Source organism: Muscardinus avellanarius (genome assembly GCF_963383645.1).
Source record: "Muscardinus avellanarius genome assembly, chromosome: 6".
NCBI classification, from domain to species: Eukaryota; Metazoa; Chordata; class Mammalia; order Rodentia; family Gliridae; genus Muscardinus; species Muscardinus avellanarius.
In genome coordinates this window covers 73,029,887-73,053,244 of record NC_137791.1, presented here as the reverse complement: position 1 = coordinate 73,053,244, position 23,358 = coordinate 73,029,887, and the positions used below count along the sequence as shown (strand labels likewise).

Sequence of the window (23,358 nt, the reverse complement as noted above, 5' to 3'; positions counted from 1 at the left end):
GAACCCAGGGGCATCGTACCTCCAAGCTACACCCCCAGCCTTATTTTTCAGTCTTTTTATTTTTTGAAACAGGGTCTCACTGAGTTGTGAAAGGACTCACTAAGTAGCTGAGGCTGTCTGCCAACCACGATCCTCCAGTCTCGCTTCCCAAATGCTGGGATTACAAAGTGCATACCATCACACTAGGCTAGAATGTTTTTGAATAAACAAAAAAAAATACAGACCATTAAAATTTAATAAGCTTGATTACATTAAAACTCTGAACTATTGTCAAGTGATATTTAACAATGTTAAAAAATGAGGCTTATCTATGTGCTACGTATTCAACTGACATAGTAGGTGCTATGCTTGGCTTAGTGGTTGACATCTAGTATTATAGCAATTTATCCAAAATTAAAAATGATAATCTCACATAACACTTTCATTTGTCTGATACCAAGCTTTTGATAACTTAAAGATAACATTTCAATATTTCTTTTTGCTTTCTTTCTTACCAGAGAATTTCTTTTCTTTTTTTTTTAGGTGAAACTATCATATATTTATATATTTATTTTTCAGAAAAAAATCTATCCTAATATGGAATATGGACTCTAGATACCCAAAATGATCTTGAAAAAGAACAAAGCTAGAAGATATATATTTTCTGATTTCAAACCATATAAAGCTACAATAATTGAAACAGTGTAGTACTATTCTAAAGGCAGATATATAAACCATTGGAGTTAAATAAAAAGCCTAGAGCTAAATTCTTCCCTATATTGTCAAGTTATTTTTGACAAGGTTTCCACGAACATTTGGTGGTGGAAAAAATAATCTTTTAACTAAATATTGTTGAAAAATAATACTTACATGGAAAAGAATAAAATTGGACCCTTACCTAATCCCATATACAAATATTAACTCAAAATAGATAAAAGACCTAAATATAAATCTTAAGACTATAAACTTTTAGGAGAAAATCTGGGTCATAAAACCTCACAACATTGAAATTGGCAGTGATTTCTTGGATATGATTTCAATGGCACAGGCAACAGAAGAGTATACAAACTCCCTAAAAAATATTGTATATCCAAAGACAATGTAAACAGAGTTAATAGTTACTAATAGAATGGGATAAAATATTTCCAATTGCTATATCTGAAGGTATATTAATATTCCAACTAGAAATCCTAAAAATTAACAACAATAAAGGCAAACAATACCCTTTAGAGATAGGTAAAAGACTAACATAAATAATGAATCTCCACAGATAACCAATCTTAGTGGTCTGTTGGATGGAAACTCTTGTTTCTCTGGTTCTGGTGTGTGTTACCTATTTCTTCTTTGTAGTTAATCTCTTTGAGTATTTTCTCTAGTGCTGGTTTTGAAGACATAAATTCCTTCAGTTTCTGTTTGTCATGGAAGCTTCTTATTTCTCCATCTAATTTGATAGAAAGTTTTGCTGGGTAGGAAATTTTTGGCTGGAAGTTGTTTTCTTTCAGAGTTTGGAATATGTTACTCCAAGCCCTTCTTGCTCTCATGACTTGGTTTGGGAAGTCTGGAGTGATTCTAATTGGTTTGCCTCTGAATGTCACTTGACCCTTTGCTTTTGTTGCCTTTAAGATTCTCTGCTTGGCTTCCACATTGGTCATTTTGACAATTATGTGGCGTGGGGATCCTCTTCTCCGATCCTGTCTAAAGGGAGTTCTATAAGTTTCCTGGACCTGTGTATCAACCTCTTGCTTTATGTCTGGAAAATTTTCTGCTATTACTTCTTTGAAGAGATTGTTGATCCCTTTGGTTTCACTTTCTTTTCCCTCCTCTATTCCAATTATTCTTAGGTTAGCTCTCTTAAAATGGGCCCATATTTCTTCAATATCAGATTCCTGCTGTCGGATATTTTTTTCTAGATTAGAAACTATGCGTTCATTTTTGGAATGCTCATCTTCTAAGAGCGAGATTCTGTTCTCCATGTGTTCTAATCGGTTGTTTGTGCTTTGAATTGAGGCCTTTACTTCATTAATTGCATCCTTTATCTCCTTTTGGCTCTCTCTGAGTTCTTTTCGAAGCACCTCTATTATTTCTACAGTTATTTTCCTGATTTGCTCTTCTAGAAATCTCTGATTTTCTGTTTTATCGGGTTCTGATGTTGTGGGGTTGTGGGCATTCATTGCTCCAGTATTATTCCTCTTTCCCATGATTTTGGATGTTTGTGCCTTCTCTGGGTTCTTCCCTTGGGTCACTATGACTTCACTTAAGGTGTTCTGGATCTCGAGTCAGTAGTATCTCAGACCCCACTACTCCTTTACTGGGTTGTATCACAGAGTCTCTGACCCAGAGAGTCGATAGAGGCTGCTTTAGACTGTGGGGGGTCCCAGGTTGCCAGTTCTCCTATGGTGTGATATCTCTGCCACTGCCCCTCCTCCACTGGGTCAAGTCCCAGGGAGTACAGTACTGGGATTTCTCCTCTGTGGCCCGCAATTTGACTCACTGTTCTTGAGTACGCAGATGTAGCTGTACTGGCTTCGCTAAATTCGCTGCTGCTGCCGCCGGTGGCAGTATGGCGCCGCTGCTACACCCTTGGCCGTGGGGCTGGTGTTTTTCTTCTTGGTTTTGATTTCCACTCTGAATCCCTGCAGCGTGTGCTGAGCTCAGCCACTGGGAGCTTTAGATGCTCTCTGCGCCGAGAAATCCCGCCTGGCTGTTCCGCAGCGGCTCACCTCGGCTTGCTGTAGCCATCCGGTGAACTCCCCGTTGCCGCCAGCAGTAAAGCGCTGCTGCTGCGTCTGTGGCTCTGTTCTCAGTCCGCTTTCTCTCTGGAGCCTGGTGATTTTTTTGTTTCTCTGGTGATGGTGTTTTCTGGCTATAAAGGGTGCTGATTTTGTGATAATGGAGATTGGTTGTTAGCGGAGCTCTTAAGCCCCGCTTTTCTCGGTCGCCATCTTCCCGGAAGTTCTAATGTAATGTTTACTAGGAAAAGTTATCTTGGATCATAGTAAAAAGATTTTTCCTATTCATTTTCCAGTTGGATATCGTTTAATACTTAAGAGATTAGTGTATGTACTGCCTGAATAGTTAGTATCACAGGCAGAAATTTAGCAGTCATGTTGAGTTCTCTTTCCCTCCTTAACTCCAAGATGTAGTGAATTAATTAAGTTCATTCAATAACCCAGATTTTGAAGCAGAATTGTATTTATTAAGATGGTACCTCTAAAAAGGGAGTCCAGTTTTCCCTCCTCATTTCTTTACTCCCTGTTCCTGAGTTGTGGGGGAGGACGGGGTCACAGCTGGATGCTTGCAGGGCTGTGGTCCTTCAGATGAGAAAAAGTATGCATGCTGGCAGGCGCTCTTCCTCATGGCTGACCATTGCTGGGTCATCCTGAGTAGAGAGGGGGGCCTAGATCAGAACCAGTGGATTCATTACGGTCAGGAGAGTAAGAAGATCTAGCTGAGTTTTCATGGAGACCTTTTATACATTTTCACTTTGCTTTAGCTTTTGAGCATTTGGGAGGAAATTTCAAACGTTTTTCTTTTTCAGAATTCCCCACTCCTTTCTATTCATATTTGACCAAGTTAGAGCCTTTACAATATCAATAATGACAATTATAATTAAAACAGCTTTTTTTTTTTTTCTTTTTGCAGTACGGGGGATGGAACCCATGGGCATTGTACCATGCTTGGCCAGCTTTTTAAATTAAATACTTACTTTACCTTGGCATTTGTAATTTGTCAAATTTATTGGCGTAAGTTTATTCTTATATTCCTTATCATTTCAGTGTCTGAGATCTATAATGATTCCTTTACACTCATTTCTGATACTGGTAATTTGGGTTATCTTTTCCTTTCCAGGGGTAGTCTAGTTCAAGGTTTATTAATTTTATTTATTTTATAAAACAAATGGCCATTTTATTTATTGACTTTTTTCTATATATTTTGTGTGTTTTTTGTTTTGTTTCATTAATGTCTACTCTTTATTGCTTACTTAGGGTATATCTTTTGTTTGGGGGGGTGGGGGTACTGAGGATGAAACCCAGGAGCATCTACCTAGGAGCTATACCCCCAACCCTTTTTACCTTTTATTTTGAAATAGAATCTTGCTAAGTTGCTGAGACTGGACTCAAACCTGTGATCCTCCTCTCTCAGCTTCCCAACTACTGGGATTACTGATATGTTCCACAACACCCAGCTGATTTATCCTTTTCCTAGTTTCTTAGGTGAAGGGTGAGGTCATTGGTTTGAGACTTTTTCTTTTCTAATGTAGACATCTCAGGCCTGTGCATTTCCCATGGAGCACCCACCACTTTTGCTCCATCAGATATTTTGATAGGCTGTGACTTCATTTTCATGCAATTCACATTACTCTCTTATTTCCCTTTTGGTTTCTTTCTAATGCATGAATTATCTAACACTTCTTTAGTTTCTAAATGTCTGGGTATTTTCCAGCTTCTTGGTTTTCCCCAGCTTCTCTGGAATTGTTGGGTCTATTAATTTCAATGATCCATTCTCCCTTTACTCTCAGGATCTGATCCATTTATGCGTGTGAGGGTGGAACTGAGCAGGCACGTTGCCTTTCCCATTTCCATTTACCCTTTCTAGACCATATTATGGCAGGAACGTGAGTAATTTTACTGAATATAGGACTCTTAACCACCTTTCTATTTGATGTTAGGAGACTAGGGGTTTTTGTTTTGTTCTGTTTGTTTTTAAATTTCTTCTTGTTCCCTGACTTTCTTCCTATGTCTTCCTAGGTAAGGTTTTTCTTTTTTATGTGTATATTTTTTCTAACATATGGCAACATTTTTCTCAAATGTGTAATGAGCCTTGGTTATTGATTCATATTTAAGAAAAAGGTACCACAAAAACTGACAGTGAACTCTGCAGACCTATTCAGGTCAACTAGTCATTGTGACTGATAGATTTTACCTTAATCTTTGATTGGTCACCAAGCTTGCCACTAGGCAGAGGACTGTTTAAATTCTGCCTGAGTGTTTGAGAGGCATGATTGGCTATTGGTAATTCTTTCTATGAGGGAAGAGCATGTTTCTCTTTGACCTTGCTTTAGCCCTACCTTATACTCCTAGCCTTTCACATCACTGAATTCCTAGTTGGGTGTGGTGGTACATGCCTGCAATCCTAGTACTTGGGAGCCTGAGACAGGAAAGTTGCAGGTTCAAGGCCAGCCTCGGCAACTTAAGAAATCTCTCAGAAATTAAAGAAACCTTGCTTCAATATATATATATATATATATATATATATATATATATATATATATATATATGTGTGTGTGTGTGTGTGTGTGTGTGTGTGTGTGTGTGTGTGTGTGTGGCTGGGCATGTAGCACAGAGATAAAATGTTTTATGTTTCATACCCATAACCACTTCCCCCATAAAACCCAAATCACCAAATTCCTGAGTTCTCTGCTTCTGAAGGGCTTCTCTGTTGATAGAATTGTTTTTCATATTGAATGAAGCCCCTGCCCTCTTCCTTTCTTTAAATATCTGCTTTTAATTTTTCTCCATTAAGTAAACCTGCTCCCCTTTTCTGAGTAATGTCCAAACTTGGCTTGTCCAAAACAGCTTTGCAATCAATGCTCCTCAATGATAATAAGATGACTTGTCTCTATAAATGCTTTGTAAACAGTAATGAAACTGACATATCAGATATTTGAGAACTGATACGATGGAGTAGATGTAAAGCGCAACCAGTTGTTGCGTTGGGGGTTCTTTGGACCCAACAGAAAAAGGGGATGTCACTGCAAGGATGCTGCATACCATGTTGACATCTGTAATCAGGCGTGAAATATTTATGAGGTTATATAGCAAGAGAAATTGTGCACATATTTACGTGTGTGTTTTCTGGGATGGTGAAATATTCTAAGATTCTTGGGAAAATATGTGGGGAGGAGGAACATCCAGTTCCAAAATACTTTCTCCTTTGGGGGAAGTGGAGTTGGCATTGAACACAAAGCACTTTTCATCTGACCCCTGGCAAGGACCTCTATCACACCTGGGAATCTTTGTAGCATTCTCCTGAATGAAGTAGAATTGAGAAAATGAAAGATCTCATCTTTTATTATCATCTTTTTTTCTTTTTCTTTTTTGCCTGGAGAGGGGGCATTATGGTGAAAGAGAGAGAGAAAGAGAAGAAAATAAAAGTGAAAAGAGGGACAGGTACCTGGTTGATGATGGTTTCATTAGGAACCATAGCATCTTAGAAATATAGGGAGCAGAGTTTACCTTGTCTAGCTTCTTTCCCATTATGGGAATCCCCCTTTCAATTTCTCTGACAGATGGCTGTGTGACCTCTGCTTAAATAGTTTAAATATTTTCAATGACAGGCAGCTCATTTCTTTGTAGGTTGTTATTTCCATTTCAGCAAGTTCTAATAATTAGACTGTAGGGGTAAAATTTTGTTCTGAAATAATATAAATAATTCTGCTGCACTAACATAGTTTTTGAAGGAGGTTTCACTTTTCTTTAAATTTTCTTGGCATTTTTTAGGTTAAAAATTTAAATTCCTTCAATCATATTCAATGTTTTGGTATTCAAAATATTTCTTCTTGATACTCCCTAATTTTCAATGTTCCTTAAGTGAACAATTTTTTTTTTTTTTTTTTTTTGTGATACCGGGAATGGAACCCAGGGGCATTCTACCTCCAAGCTACACCTCCAGCCCTGTTTTTTATTTTTTTATTTTTTATTGCTGAAACGGGGTCTCACTGGGTTGCAAAGGGCCTCACTTAATAGTGGCTGAGGCTGTCTGCAAACTGCGATCCTCCTGTCTCAGCCTCTCAAATGCTGGGGTTACAAGCGTATTCCATCATGCCTTGTTTAAGTGAACTTTTTTTTGTGTGTGTGGTACTGGGGTTCCTGGAAGCCCTTCTACCTCCAGGCTACACTCCCAGACCTATTTTATACTTTTTATTTGGAAACAGAATCTCTTACGCCAGCGTGGCTGGCTTCAAACCTGTGTGATCCTCCTGTCTCTGCCTCCCAAGCGTGGGGATTACAAGTGTGCGCCACCACACCCGGGATTAAGTGAACTTTTTAAAACTACTGAAGTATAGTGTGTGCATAAAAGTATACAACTCATAAGTATACAGTCGTAGAAATTACAAAAAAAGGTAAACAAGACATTTGATCACTACCCAGATTAAGGAAAAGAACAGTACTGACATGCACTAACCCAATGTGTTCCCATTTAATCATGATTCCCATCCTCCAAAAGTTATCAGTGTTATAACACTATAGAACAGTCTTGTCATTTTAGAACCATCATATGGATAGACCACATCTTCTACTTCTTTCATTAAATGTATTGCTTGTGAGAACCACCATGTTATATATAGTTTTATATCATTTCCTTTCCATAGCTTTATACTATATGATATTTTATTATTTATTTATTTATATTATATTATCGTATTATATTTTTATTTATTTTATTTATTTTTCTGTTTTACTCTTTGTGGACAGTGGATTGATTATTTACAAATTTTGGCTTCTGAGAAAAATAGTGCTTTGAACATTTTTGTATATGTTTTTGTGTGCATATGTATATGGGTTTCTAATGAATATATACTTAACAAATGAAATTCTTAGCTTATATGATCTATGTATATTCAGCTTTATTTAGTAAATAACACCAAACACTTTCCACAGTGATTGGACCAATTTTACATTCTTAGCAATCAAGAATCCCTACTACTGCTTCACACTCTTGCCATTGCCATTTTTGTGTGTGTGTGTGTGTGTGTGTGTAGTACTGGGGTTGAACCCAGGGGCATTTTACCTTCAAAGTCATCTCTATTTTTATTCCTTATTTTGAAATGGGCCTCACTAAATTGTGGAGGGCCTTACTAAGTATCTGAGGCTAACCATAAACCTGCGTTTCTCCTATCTCAGCCTTCTAAGTTCTGGGATTACAAGCATGTGCCACCACGCCTGGCAACATTTCATATTTTAATCTCTTATTTTAGTTGATACAATAAGGGTAAAATATTATATCATGGTTTACATTTGCATTTCTCTGATTATTGATGAGGTCTTTCATATGCATATGGGTCATGTAGATGTCTTGAAACGTCTGTTCCAGTTTCTTGTTCATTTTTACTGTATGTTTTGTATTTTTCTTGTTTATTTAAGGTATTTTTATATAACTTGGATAAAAAAAAAACTTTTGTTGATTATATGGGCTATGAATTTCTCCCACTCTGTTAACTTGCCTTTCAGCTCTTTTAATGAAATGTGACTTAATTTACTTTGTTTTGTTTTGTTTTTTTGGTAGTACTGGGATTCCTGGAAAACCCTTCTACCTCCGGGATACACTCCCAGGCATATATATATATATATATATATATATATATATATATATATATATATATATATATATTTTTTTTTTTTTTTTTTTTTTTTTAATTTGGAAACAGGGTCTCTTAAGCCAGTGAGGCTGGCTTCAAACCAGCGCGATCCTCTTGTCTCCGCCTCCCAAGTTCAGGGATTACAAGCATGCGCCACCATGGCCAGCATCTTAATTTACTTTTATCTTTATGGCTAGAAACTTTTCTATTCTCTTAAAAATATCCTTGTTATCCCAACACCACAATTGTATGCTCATTTCCTACCTTCTAAGAGTTTTGTTTACATTATATATATAATTTGCCTGAGATTACAGTATGATATGTAATAGGGATCAAGTTATATTGAGATACCTACTGCATATTCTAGCAAAGAGGTCAAGCAGGCATAGCTATAAAAACCTGGACTTCAAAGTGCAAGTCTAAATTGAAGTTAAAATTGGGGGAGTGGTTCAGTGGACAAATGCTACCTAAAACTTTGAAACTGAATTCTATGCTAAAAGCATGAGCAAATATTGAGAATAATCCTGAATCTAAAGCCCAGGGGCATTCCAACATGTATCCAAGCTAGGCTGATATTGTACAACATGCTAGGATATATGCAGTCTAACATTGTGGAGCACAGTGTACTGTAGCTTCTTATAATCTGGATAACTTTTAGTAATGTAGGCTATGGTTGCATTGATTACATTAGTTTATGCCATAGTCAAGTAACACTGTAAGTATAATTAAATGTTATGGTAAAGGAGAAAGTAAGAGTTAAATATTGCTGGGCGTGGTGGCACACACTTGTAATCCCAGTATGTGGGAGGCTGAGACAGGAGGATCCGGGTTTATGACCAGCCTCAACTGTTAGTGATCCTCTCCACAACTTAGTGAGACCCTGTGTATAAATAAAGAATACAAAAATAAGGCCTGTGGTATAGCTCAGAGGTAGAATGCCCCTGAGTTCCATCCTCATCATCTCAAAAAAAATTGGAATATATGAATGGTCATGAGCATATATCCAGTATTCTGCTCCAAATGAATTGGTTAATTTAAATATAAAGCACAAATTTGTATTTTTCTTGAGCTTTTTCTTGTGCTTTCATGTTATTCAGGTCATTTTTCCTAACTTAGCAGGATATTTTGGAATCCAAAATGATTAATGCAACATGTTAGCTATTTCTCCATCTGTGCACTCAGCATTGCAAGTTCTGATATGCAAGTGACTAAAAGCAAGTACTGGATATGGTAGGATCATAGTTTAAAATTTTCGAGGGTCATAGGAGAGATCTTCTTGAGATGATGTTATCCCAGTCTCAAACCTGGTTTGAGCAAAGCTGTTTAATTGTACCTAATTGCCATCTGGGTAGTATTTCCTCAGGTTTTCTAACAAAAACAACAAAAAATAGGGGTGCTGTTGTTTTTTTTTCTGAATCTCCATTAATATTTTCTTTTGGTGATATGCTTTACACTGGGACTTTGGCCAGATTCTTTTCAGAGTATTACTGCCCTGTAGATTTATGTTAGATTACCAAAACTCAAACTGACCTTGGCTACTATATGAGGGCAATATTTTTGAAAAAAAAAAAAAAAGATCTGTCTTGAAGCAGTTTCTGTAATGTATTTGGTGTAAATATACTTTTTTTCCATGTTAGGTAGGCATGCAAAACTTTTTCCTACATGTTCATTTTGCCTTAAAAAGTTATATCCTCTTATATAACTAGTCCAAAGAAATTTTTTTCCTTTCTCTACACGAATGAACTCCCCTGTTATCCTTTTGCTAAATTCTGTAGTTTATGATGTAATTCATAATCTTATTTACATCCATATCACTTTTTGGAATCACTTCAATGGTATAGCACCTTGAATTATTTTCAAGTCAGTTTTCTCCTTGAAAGTGTACGTTTGTTTTTCAAATGTAAATATAGTACAATACAGACTGGACTCCCTATCCTGCTATGAGATTTTGTATAGTATTTTATGGGTAGAGAAAATAAAAAAAGAATGTTTTATCAAATTTGTATTGTATCTCTCATAATTATTGCACACTGTGGTTGTTTATTTTCATGAGATTGGATAGCTCCTAAATTAATGATACTGGGTGTTCAAAATAAAGCAAGAAGGTTTCTGATAAATGGATAGAGACTTATTCTCTGATGAAGATAATGCACTTTGGAGTCAATGTTTCACATACATAGTTGAACTCTGATACTAGCTGGGCACTTTGAAAAAATTATATGCCCTTTTTATGCCTAATTTCCTAAGCTGTAAAATGACAATGATAATGGTACCCACCCAATTAATTGTGAAATATCTTAAATGAGATAGACTTCTAATGTGCTTAGGATGGTATGTAAGTCCATGTTGAAATAATTTATTCTTATTTTAGAAAGCAGGAGCTGGATGACTTTTATTGGAGAGATGCTTCTGTGCAGCATTTTCTTTTGAATATTTACATTTCAAACAGATGCTTAATAAGAATGTCCATGACTTTATTTTCCAAAAGTGAAAAGTAGCCTAAGGGGAGGAGAAGGAAAATACCAAAATGATTTTTCTAAAGTGTTTTCATAATAATCATTTTTCCTTAAACTTAAAAGAAACTGCAATAATGCATCTTACTCTAAATACAGGCTAAGAAACTAAAAATACATTATGTAGTCAAGAGAAAATAGCATTTTGAAATACTTCTGACTTCACTATATCCACTTAAATAAAAGAAATAGAAATAAATGTCAGGAATGTGTTTTCAAGAATGAGGTTTTAGCATGTGGTATTTTATTTTGGCTCTAAACACAACCTGCAAATACAATTAAAAGAAGACATTTATTTGTTCCTATAGGAATAAAAACAATTTGTGCATCACCTGTTTAATAAGATCATTCTACCAGTCTCTCCCCCTTCTCTCCATTAAATTTCCATTTGGAACTAATTCCAAATATAGAAAACATAAAAGTATAACAAAGAATATCTATATACCCTTTACTCAGCTTCACCTTTCCCTTCTATTAGCTATAATTTTAATGATGCTTAAAAGTATTTTCTTATACTGAGTAATTTAGAATTTTTTAAATATTTTAAATTTTTATTGTTGCAGTATAGTCATCCATCTTAATGGGATAAAAGACCTGTGTAGATATACATGCACATATCACCCAGTTAGCCCTTACCCAGTCCCTACCGCATTTCCTCTCCATCCCTCCTTCCCATGTTTGACTTAGTGATTGACTCTGTAAAATTTTTATTTTACAGTGTTGTGGATATTTATAGGCAGCATCCCTGCCAGCCACAGGTTTTACGGAAGGATAGTTTCTCTTAGGGCAATAGACTTAGGACAAATTGACTTATTTTTTATTTTTATGAGATGCTACTCCACCTGCAGTGAGAAGAGTCAATATTCTAGTGATTGAATGAATGAATGAATGAATGTGTTATAAAAACTATCTAACAACAAGTATTAATTTTAAAATTGAAAGCCTAATTCTTCACTCTCATTTTACTTCTCTGTGATGAACAACATCTTATTTCCAAAAGATTCTGTTTATGTACAAAGATATGTAGTAAGCACTATGGTATTTATTTACAGAGAAGTGCTTTTGTAACTTGAGTTACGTATTACTTCTTTAGGAAAAAATATAACAAATAGAATTTTAAATGTTTTTATTGTATGGTCCTATGATATAGTAAATTTTGTTATCCCACTTACATTTTTCAATATATATTTCTAGATAGACAAGAAATAAGACACACTATAAATAAAGAAATCTGTCTTTTTAGTTAATGTATTTTCTATTTCCTAAGAATGTTGAGGTGCTCAATATTTGTTAAAAGAAAAAACAGTCCTCAGGACCAAGGGGCAAAAGGCAAAAGAGGGGGAGGGTGAAAGGGAGAGGGAAAGAAAGTGGGGAAGGCAAGGAAGAGATTGGAAGGAAAGAAAATGCATCTATGATGCCAAGGGGGTTAGGACTGCAGATGTTGATGAGATATGTAAATATGGATTGTAGAAGAAATGTAGAAATCAGATATAACAATTTCAGTATTTTCTGACTTCAGAATCAGGAAAATGTTGTGTCATTTTCCAGAATATCAAAGGAGTTAAGGATATGATGATAGCTTGGCTCTAGCTGCCGGGTGAGAGTATTGGACGGGCATGACTCCAGAATAGGAAGTGTTGTTCTGAAGGTTTATTTAATAAATTAAATTGTGCACAGAGTACTGGGAAGTGTATCGTGCTAAAGGTAAAATACCTGGTTCTTATTCCCTAATGCTATGGGAATAGAAATTTAACTATGATCATGAATCTTTCATAGTGGGGCCAGTTTGGCAGTTGAACTGAACTAAAAACCCGTGGTGTAGCAATATGAAGGTTACATGAAGTAGCTTTATTTTTTATCTCAGGCTATAAGATGGTGGAGATATTTATAAGACACTTATTAGCTAAATTTTTTAAAGCTATTACACATAATTATCAGGTATATATATGTATATGTATGCATATATATGTATATATATTCACACTGAAGACCAATTATCTTAACTTTATATTCACAGGTGTTGTTAAATTTAAATAATTATTAAATAGATTATTCAATTCATAAGATTCATGTTTCTTCTGATCCCTTTTTGGATCACATGTCTCTTTTTTTCACCAACATTGGAAAATAGGTTCATAAAGGAAAATTAGCTGAAATTTAAATAATGGGTTTTTGCATGTAATTTTGTATATTTTACCTATCAATAGTCTCATGCTTATCAATATCCCTAACTTAACTGATTTCCATAGCACCTGTGGAAACGATTCAAATTATACTTTAGATAGCAGGATTTGTTAACGTATGGAATATTCCTTGCTCAGATTTCCTCTCCAAATTTATTTCAACTAAATCAACAGAAGCCTGAAGCTGCTCATACCTTGAAGAAGCAACTGGCAGAAAGTACTGCTCATGGAAAAGTTTCCTTTACAAGTTAGAAAAACATTTTGGCTTCATCCTACACGTATACTCTGCTCCAAGGTCTATTGCTACTGTTTTCCGAATTACTCACTGGCTTGATGAATGGTCTTACAAGTAGTGCTTTTATTGCAATGTACAGATGTTGGTATTTTCCATGATTTTCTTGGAGTAAATGGAGGGCTTTCATGTTGAAAAACTCATTTTGGATGTAATAAAAGAACTTTGATTTCCACTTTTTAAAAATCCATACATGTTCTACATTTTTATTCTTATTTTTAAAAGAAAGTTTGTTTAAAGAACCTGCCCTCCTTGGCATTGATAGAAAGCAGATGTTACCAACTGGATGAAGCCAAGAGCTTTAATGAGAATAAGAGAGAATCAGAAATAAAATAATTGTGTTGAAGGTCAGAAATAGTTAAGACTTCTTGTATATGACTGAGTAAAACTTGTAGTGTGGTGTATGTATGTGTGTGTGTGTATGTGTATGTGTGTGTGTGTATGTGTGTGTTTGTGTTTACATGCACACATATTCATAGAAAGATAGAGGTGAAGAAGAGAATAAAAAGAGGGAAATGTTGGAATAAAATATCACATAATAAATTAAGTTTTATAAATGGTTTGAGATTACTTACATTTAAATGTATTTTAATTGAATGTGGCTCCTATAGTATGTAAAATTTTAAATGAGTGCTTAAACTCAATATAGAAACCTTACAGAGGGGCTGGCATATAATTCAGTGGTAGAGTGCTTGCCTAGTATGCGGGAGGCCTGGAATTAGATTCCCTAGCATCACACCAAAAAAAGAGAATATATGGATAAATTTCTTGGAAAAGTTCAAGGTTTTAATGCGTAAACACACACACATATGCCCATATATATATGGCCTATTTGAAATACTTACTATACTCAGACATGTTAAAACATGAAATACTACACAGACTTATTATACTCAGGCAAGATCGCATATGCTTGTAATCCCAATACTTGAAAGGCTGAGACAGGAGGATCACAGAATAGCCTCAAAAATTAGTGAGGCTCTCATCACTCATCAACCTAGTGAGACCTTGTCTCAAAATAAAAATAAAATTTAGCTTGGGGTTACACCTTGGAAGTAGAATGTTCCTGGGCTCAATCCTCAGTACCAAATTTTATTTATACACACACACACACACACACACACACACACACACATCAAATAAACAGGACTCTTGCCATGTGTATACTAGCAAAATTTTAATGTAAAATCAGAATATTCAAAGTTATTAGAGAGCTGTTATCTGTAATATTATTTAGCTGTGTTAATGAATTTTGGTGATTGTGTCATGCTGTTCGTGCACATATTTCCAAGGTCAGAAAATTATATAATGAGAAGTTATTTGGGGAATGGGGAATATTCCCATAAAAATGTTGCATAATTTGGTCTGTAGGGTTTATTTATTAAGTTACAAAGGTTACGTAGATATTTTTCTTAATGTTGGATTATAACGGAATTTTTTAATATAAGAATTTCGGACTTCTGGGAAGATGGCTACTGAGAAAAGCAGCATTTATGAGTCCCGCTAACAATCGATCTCTATTGCCACAAATCAGCGCTTTTCATAGCCAGAAAGCACCATCAGCAGAGAAATAAAAACTGTAATTACAAGGGCAGAGAAAAACAAGACTAGAAGAACAACCAGAGACCAGTAAAGAAACCAGCCTCCATTGAGGCAGCGGAGCTGTGCCAGCGCTATCTTGCCTAGCAGCACCAGGCTCCAGAAAAGAAAAGGACTCAAAATGGAGCTCAAAACCAGAATAGAAATATGCCAGCCTCATGGCTGAGGGCTTGGCAGCAGCGCCATATCTCCATCAGCAGCTGCAAGTTCAACATGACAGTTCCAGATCAGCATACTCCACAACCCACCAGGCTCCAGAGAAGAAAGGTAAATAAGGAGCTGAAGTGAGCAGCTACGGATCATTCGGGTGTAATGTAGCAGTTTTTTCAGCACAAAAAAAGTCTAAAAGTCCAAGTGGCCAGGCTCATCACGCCCTCCAGGGACTCAGAACGGAGCTCAAAACCAGAAAAAAAATACTCCAGCCTCACATCTGCCCAGGGCGTGGCAGCAATGCCATATGGCAGTGGCAAGTTCATCTGCACAACTTCAGATCAGCGCACTCAATAATCGTAAGTGATATTGCGGCCCCTAGAGCAGAAATCCCAGTACTGAACCCCCAGAGACTTGCACAGCTTTGATAATCTCCCTGGGTCTGAGACTTTGCAGTCCAACCCAGTGAAGGAGTAGCAGTTGCAGAGATACCACACCCTAGTCACAGCTCCCCATGGGAAAATATCCAGCCTGGTATGTCCATGGTCTCCCGCAGCCTCGATTAACTCCCTGGGTCTGAGACTTTGTGATACAACCCAGTAGAGGAGTAGTGGTGACTGAGATTACCAGAGACTCAAGATCCAGAGCACCCTAAGTGAAGTCGTAGTGACCCGGGGAAGAACCCAGAGAAGGCACAAACATCTAAAATCATAGGAAAGAGGAATAACAATGGAGCAATGAATGCCCACAACCCCACAACATTAGAACCTGATAGCAAAGAAATTCAGAGATCTTCAGAAGATCAAATCAGGAATATAACTGTAGAAATAATACAGAACCTTTGAAAAGAATTTAGAGAGAGTTAAAAAAAATAAAGGATGCAATCATTGAAGTAAAGGCATCAATTCAAACTATAAACAATCGATTAGACCACATGAAGAATAGAATCTTGCTCTTAGAAGATGATCACTCCAAAAACGCACACATAGTTTATAATTTAGAAAAAAAAATCTTACAGCAGGAATTTGACATTAAAGAAATATGGGCCCATTTTAAGAGCACTAACCCAAGAATAATTAAAATAGAGGAGGGAAAAGAAGATGAAACCAAAGGGATCTATAATCTCTTCAAGGAAGTAATAGCAGAAAATTTTCCAAACATAGAGCAAGAGGTCGATACACAGGTCCAGGAAACTTATAGAACTCCCTTTAGACAGGCTCAAAGAAGAGGTTCACCAAGCCACATAATTGTCAGAATGACCAACGTGGAAGCCAAGGAGAGAATCTTAAAGGCAACAAAAACAAAAGACCAACTAACATTCAGAGGCTAACCAATTAGAATCACTCTAGACTTCCCAAACCAAGTCATGAAAGCCAGAAGGGCTTGGAGTAACATATTCCAAACTCTGATAAAAAACAATTTCCAGCCAAAAGTTTTCTACCCAGCAAACTATCTATCAGATTAGATGGGGGAAATAAGAAGCTTCCATGACAAACAGAAACTGAAGAAATTTATGTTTTCAAAACCAGCACTACAGAAAATACTCAAGGAGATTAACTACAAAGAAGAAGTAGGTAATATATGTCAGAACCAAAGAAACAAGATTTTCTACCAGCAGACAACTAAGCAAAGAAGAATAAACAGTATCTCAAACAGAAATAAAATCTTAACATGTTAGGAATTAAAAATTATCTCTCAATAATAACACTGAATGTAATTGGCCTCAATCCCCCATAAAAAGACATAAAGTGGCAAAATGGATTAAAAACCAGAATCCATCCATCTGCTACTTACAAGACACACCTTACAAGTAAAGATAGGAACAAACTCAAGGTAAAGGGCTGGAGCAAGGCAATCCATGCTAATGGAACTCAAAGGCAAGCAGGAGGAGCAACTATGATATCAGACAAGTTATACTTCAAACTCAAACTTATTAGAAGAGACAAAGAAGGTCATATTTACTGGTAAAAAGAATAATCCAACAAGAGGAAATAACAATAATCAACATATATGCCCCAAACATAGGGGCAGCTACTTTCATAAATCAAACTCTTTGTGACATTAAGTCACACATAAATCCCAATACAGTAATACTGGGAGACTTCAAAACACCTCTCCCAACATTAGACTAATCTTCCAGACAAAAGGTCAGTAAAGATGTCTCACTACTAAAGAACACCATTAATCAAATGGACCTGTTGGACACATAAAAATTATTTCACCCAACTACAGGGGAGTTTACATTTTTCTCAGCTGCTCACAGAACCTTCTCCAAAATAGATCACATCCTGGGACAGAAAATGAGCACCAGAAAATTCAAAAAATGTTATATACTTCCCATGTCATTTTAGATCATAATGGAATGAAACTAGAAATCAACCATAAGACCCAGAGAAACAACATAATCATGAGGAGACTGAACACCACACTTCTGAATGAAGAACGGGTCATAGAAGATGTAAGAAGTGAGATCAAGAATTTTCTAGAAACAAATGAAAATAAAGATACAACATATCAAAACCTCTGGGACACTTTGAAGGCAGTATTAAAAGGAAAATTTATAGCACTGAGTCCTCACATAAGAAAAACAGGAAATCTTCAAATAAATATCCTAATGACATACCTCAAAGCCCTTGAAAAGCAAGAACAATCAAACCCCAAAGCCAGTAGAAGACAGGAAATTATTAAAATTAGAGCAGAAATTAATAAAATAGAGAATAAAAAATACAGAAAATTAACAAAACCAAAAGCTGGTTTCTTGAAAAAAAATCAATAAGATAGATAAACCTCTAGCCAACCTAACTAAAAAAAAGAGAGAATCAACCCAAATTATGAAGATAAGAGATGAAAAAGGAGACATTACTACTGACAGTGTAAAAATTCAGAGGATTATCAGAAACTACTTTGAAAAACTATACTCCATCAAAATGGAAAATTTGGAGGAAATCGACAACTTCCTAGATAAATACAACCTTCCTAAACTGAGTCAAGAAGATATATAACACTTAAACCAATCAATAACAATCAAAGATATTGAAACAGCAATAAAGAGCTTACCATCAAAGAAAAGCCCAGGACCAGATGGTTTTCCAAATGAATTCTATAAAACCTTTATAGAAGAGCTAACCCCAATACTCCTCAAATTATTTCATGAAATAAAAAAAGTGGGACATTCTATAAAGCCAATATTACACTAATTCTCAAAGTGAATAAAGACAGTTCAAGAAAGGAAAACTACAGGCTTATATCTCTGATGAATTTGGATACAGAACTATTAAACAAAATACTAGCAACATGCATTCAAAACCACGTAAAGAAAATCATACACCATGACCAGGCAGGCTTTATCCCAGGGCTGCAAGGCTGGTTCAACATATGAAAATCAATCCATGTAATTCATCATATAAACATAATCAAAGACAAAAATCACAGGATCATTTCAATAGATGCTAAAAAAGCATTAGATAAAATCCAACATCAATTTATGATAAAAACACTGCAGAGAATTGGAATAGAAGGAACATAAGTCAACATTATTAAGGCAATCTACAATAAGCCCACCGCCAACATCATATTAAATGAGAAAAAAACTTCAAGATGTTCCCCTAAAAACAGGAATGAGACAAGGATGTTCATTATCATCACTTCTCTTCAATATAGTACTAGAGACTGTAGCCAGAGAAATAAGGCAAGAAAAGGAAATCAAAGGAGTACATATAGGGAAAGAACTCAAACTTTCACTATTTGCAGATGACATGATAGTATATTTAGAAAACCCAACAAACTCAACCAAAAGGCTGATGATCAACAAATTCAGCAAAGTGTCTGGATACAAAATCAATCTTAAAAAATCAGAAGCTTTTCTCTACACCAACCATAAACCCACTGAAAAAGAAATTCAGAAAACACTTCCACTCAAGATCACCCACAAAAAAATAAAATACTTAGGAATAAACTTCACCAGGGAGGTAAAAGATCTCTACAAAGAAAAGTATAAAACATTGAAAAAATAAATTGAAGAAGATCTTAGAAGATGGAAAGATCTTCCATGTTCATGGATTGGCAGAACATATATCATTAAAATGGCCATCCTTCCAAGAATTACCTACGGATTCAACGCAATGCCTATTAAAGTACCAAGAACATTCCTCACAGACATAGAAACATCAGTCCTTAAATTTATTTGGAATAACAAGAAGTCCAGAATAGCCAAAGTATTTCCTAGCAACAAAAACCATGCAGGATTAATCACAATATCTGACTTTAAACTATACTGCAAAACCATGTAATAAAAACTGCATGGTACTGGCACAAAAACAGATACATAGACGAATGGAGCAGAATAGAAGACCCAGAAACAAGTCCACACACTTTCAGCCAATTTATTTTTGACAAAGGGGCCAAAAGCTTACACTGGAGAAAAGATAGCTTGTTCAACAAATGGTGTGGGCAAAACTTGTTAACCATATACAGAAAATTGGAAATTAATCCCACTTTCTCAGCCTGTACAAAAGTCAATTCAAGATGGATCAAAGACTTGGAAATCAAACCAGAGACCTTGAAGCTCCTTGAAGAGGGCATAGGTCCAACACTGCAACACATAGGCACAGATAAACACTTTCTCAACAAGACCCCAAAGGTACAACAAATTAAAAGGCGAAACAATACATAGGACTGCATGAAACTGAAGAGCTTCTGTTCAGCAAAGGAACCTGTCAAGAACCTCAACTGAGAGCAAACAGAATGGGGGAAGATTTTTGCTACCTACCCCTCCAATAGAGGACTAATATCTAGAATATACAGAGAACTCAAGAAACTCAACGCTAAAAAAACAAATCATCCAATAAAAAAATGGGCGAGCGAACTAAATAGACACTTTACAAAAGAAGAAATTCAGATGGCCAATAAATGCATGAAAAAGTGCTCAACATCACTGGCAATCAGAGAGATGCAAATCAAAACTACCCTGAGATTTCACCTAATTCCAACTAGAATGGCAATCATTCAAAACACAAACAACAACAGATGCTGGTGAGGATGTGGAGAAGTGGGAACTCTAAAACATTGTTGGTGGGATTGCAAATTGGTGCAACCCCTTTGGAAAACAGTATGGAGGACCCTGAGAAGAATGGTAACAAATCTACCATCTGATCCAGCAATACCACTTCTGGGTATCTACCCAAAAAAAGGAAACAAAACTACCAAACTAATGCATATGTATCTATGTTCATAGCTGCACAATTCACCATAGCCAAACTCTGGAACCAGCCAAGATGTCCATCAACAGATGAATGGATTACAAAACTGTGGAATATGTACAAAATGGAATTATACTCAGCCATGAAAAAAACGAAATTACATCATCTTAAGGGAAATGGATGGAACTGGAGGACATTATGCTAAGTGAGATTGATCAGTCATAAAATGTAAGCAATCAGATGCTTTCCCTAATATGTGAAAGCTAAGGAGAAATGGGTGATAGGAGGAACTCTAGATGAAAAAGGAAATCCTATATAGGAGCAAATAAGACAACCAAAATGAGGGGATGGGAGGGGGGAAGAAGGAAATTTCTCTAAAACACGCAAAGTACTTAAACATATCAAAGTCAACCACTAAGCCAAGCAAGGGAAGGAGGGATGGGAAGGGAATGGGGTAGGAATTGGGTAGGGGTTAAATCGGTGATGTATCTACACACAAGTTTTTTACCCCAATAGGATGTATGAATATAATGCACCAATAAAAATTTAAAACAAAGAATTTCAAGCAATTCAGAATGAGTGGTAATATTTTTAATTTCTTATTTATTTCTGTAATGGGCTAAAATAACAAATATAATGATTTTTATGTCATATTCAATATTTACAAATTTTCCTAATATTCATTTATATAAAATTTATATTTCCAATAGTTGCTAATTTATGTATACTGTATATTTTGATAAGTTTCCCATAATAGCCTCTCTATATAGTTGCGTGTTCATATGCTACATTCTGTGTGTTTCTGTGTGAATATTCCTCTGCATTCTAATAGATATTTTCTGATAAAAATAATAATTATACTTAAATAGTTCATAAATGACTCTAAAATAGTAGAATGAGAAGAAAGCAAAATTTTACACTGTTTGAACAAATCAAATGCTCTCTAGTAGTTCTTTCCTTCTCCAAATCATATCTATGCACCATTTTACTCATGAGAAATTTCTTGAGATGTTAAAAAACTAAATAATGCTCACTAGTGTCTATAGATTTTTAGATAATGTATATACTTATTTTATCTTTATATTTTATATAGTAGTTTTAAGTAATTTATCAATTGAGGAGTTTCCAATTTGTACCTCCTTTTTAATCACATTAACAGTTTTTAATAGGATAATAAAAATACATGGCCCCAATGAGATGCAGACGGAAATGAGTCTGCCTTACACTTATAGAAGACATTGCACTGGTTTTCCTTGAATGAATGTCTGTGACCTCACCGATACCTGCTTGCTGTCCCACAACCTAGATGGAGTCCTGAAGTGGTAAAGATTCACATGACTGAAAAAGAGAGTAGAGTTAGTCCTATCAAAACAGCATGCAAACTCAGTGCCTAGAGAAAAATAGCTGCTTCTTGTTTTGTCTCTTATGTTATATCTTTCTTATGACACTCATCCCATTCTTTCTAATATTACAGTAATTGATACCTAAATCTTTTCTTTTGTATTTTTAATTTATTTAATTTCAATTTCTTAGCTCAGTGCCCTGAAAATAATAGTACAGAATGAATATTGTTTTAGTTAATTTTAAAAACTTGTAAGGTTCTATCAGACAACCTAAAGCTATAATGTCCTTAGGAATGTTATATAAAGAGCAGATTGCAAGTTCAAGTCCATCTGGGGAAACTTAGTGAGAACCCGTCACAAAAGTAAAAAGGGTTGGGAGTAGACCTCAGTAGTTGAATACTCCTGGGTTCAATCTTCAGTACCACACACATACAAAGACTATAAAATCTGCAAAAGCCTTTTCTAAATCCTGTAGTTGATATTCAGTGACAATAATACAGACTTTTTATTCCCAAATCACTATCTCAAATCTTGTTATTAGACCAGAAACTTGTTGGGAGGAGGGCATCATCAGTCATGGTTAAGATGCCCTGGGTGGCCTCTAACCATTACGTCATTATCTGTAGGGGGATGAGCTAGTCACACTGTAGTTTCACTAAGTTGTTCTCTATCAGCTCTCCAGAAGTCAATGCGAATAAACAGGTTCCAAACCCCTTCAGATCACACTGTAAATCTTTGTAACTTCATGGCCAAATGGTAAACCACAGGACCACATGACTCAATTCCCTTGAGACAGTCCTGTTATTCCTGTCAGACCTTTCTTCCCTCATTCATCAGCTGGAAGCTTTCATCTCCTTTTAAAGTCATGGCCTTTCAAGTAGGGGTGAAATTACACCTGTCAGTAATAAATGTTCCCAGTGCTCTCTGTCATGCTGTCATTCCACAAAAAAGTTAGAAGGAAACAGCCTACTCTATGTGCAGTGAGCAACACTTTCTCTTTCTTTCTCTGTAGTACTTTTTAATACCTGTTGATTATGTAATTGTGCAGACTTTAATATTCAACAAATGGAGGGGCGTAGGGGAATGTTGGGCACATGAGTTTTCATGTGAGCTATACATTATATTCAGTAAATACATTAAACTCATCTGACGGAAAGATTTAACTGTATATGTAATCTGCTATGCCAATCTAAATGTGCCCCTTCGTTCACTTGTTCTGTTTATTTTCTTTCCACGTTACACTCTGATAACTCTGTGGTTGCCCATAATGACACAGAGCAGGTGCGCCTGTGCAGCCACCATTTTATTTACCTAGAGAACAAAGTTAATGTTTTATCAAATCCAGGCCACACCTGGGTCGGAACATTAGTAGGAAGTGGGGTTCACATCAAACTGCCACTTTCTTTTAGCTTGATATTTGAACTTCATTGAGCAAACTCTCTTGAGTTCTCTTGAACGTTTTGAAGACGTAGTTTTTTAGCTCCCCATTAATCAAAGGATGAAAAGGGAGCAGGAAGCCTGATTCCATCACTTTCAGGTCCTGCCACTAATCATTGTATAGCTTAAGAAGTGAGAATCAATAAGTTGCATCATTATTGCCCATGCCTACATAGTCGTAGGCAGAAGATGTTAAAAATGCAAATGTATTTAGCTTGATGTACCTGAGTATGAGTACAGATATTTTGCCCCATGGATTAAAACAGAACTAAATTAATAAGTGCTGTATGAACTTTAAAAATTAT

At 35.8% G+C, this 23,358-nt stretch overlaps 1 protein-coding gene across 2 annotated transcripts in view; it reads left to right on the top strand.

Annotated features, from left to right (window-relative positions):
- The window catches only part of CFAP299 (cilia and flagella associated protein 299), a gene marked incomplete at both ends in the record, with an annotated part of 643,668 nt that overhangs the window by 236,130 nt on the left and 384,180 nt on the right, over positions 1 to 23,358 (top strand). The window contains one exon of one of the 2 annotated variants that reach the window (XM_080697001.1): positions 13,173 to 13,247. The exons of the other annotated variant lie outside the window; for it this stretch is intronic. Coding sequence (XP_080553127.1) covers positions 13,173 to 13,247 — 75 coding nt within the window. The remainder of the gene's footprint in view (positions 1 to 13,172; positions 13,248 to 23,358) is intronic. 2 annotated transcript variants of the gene reach the window in all.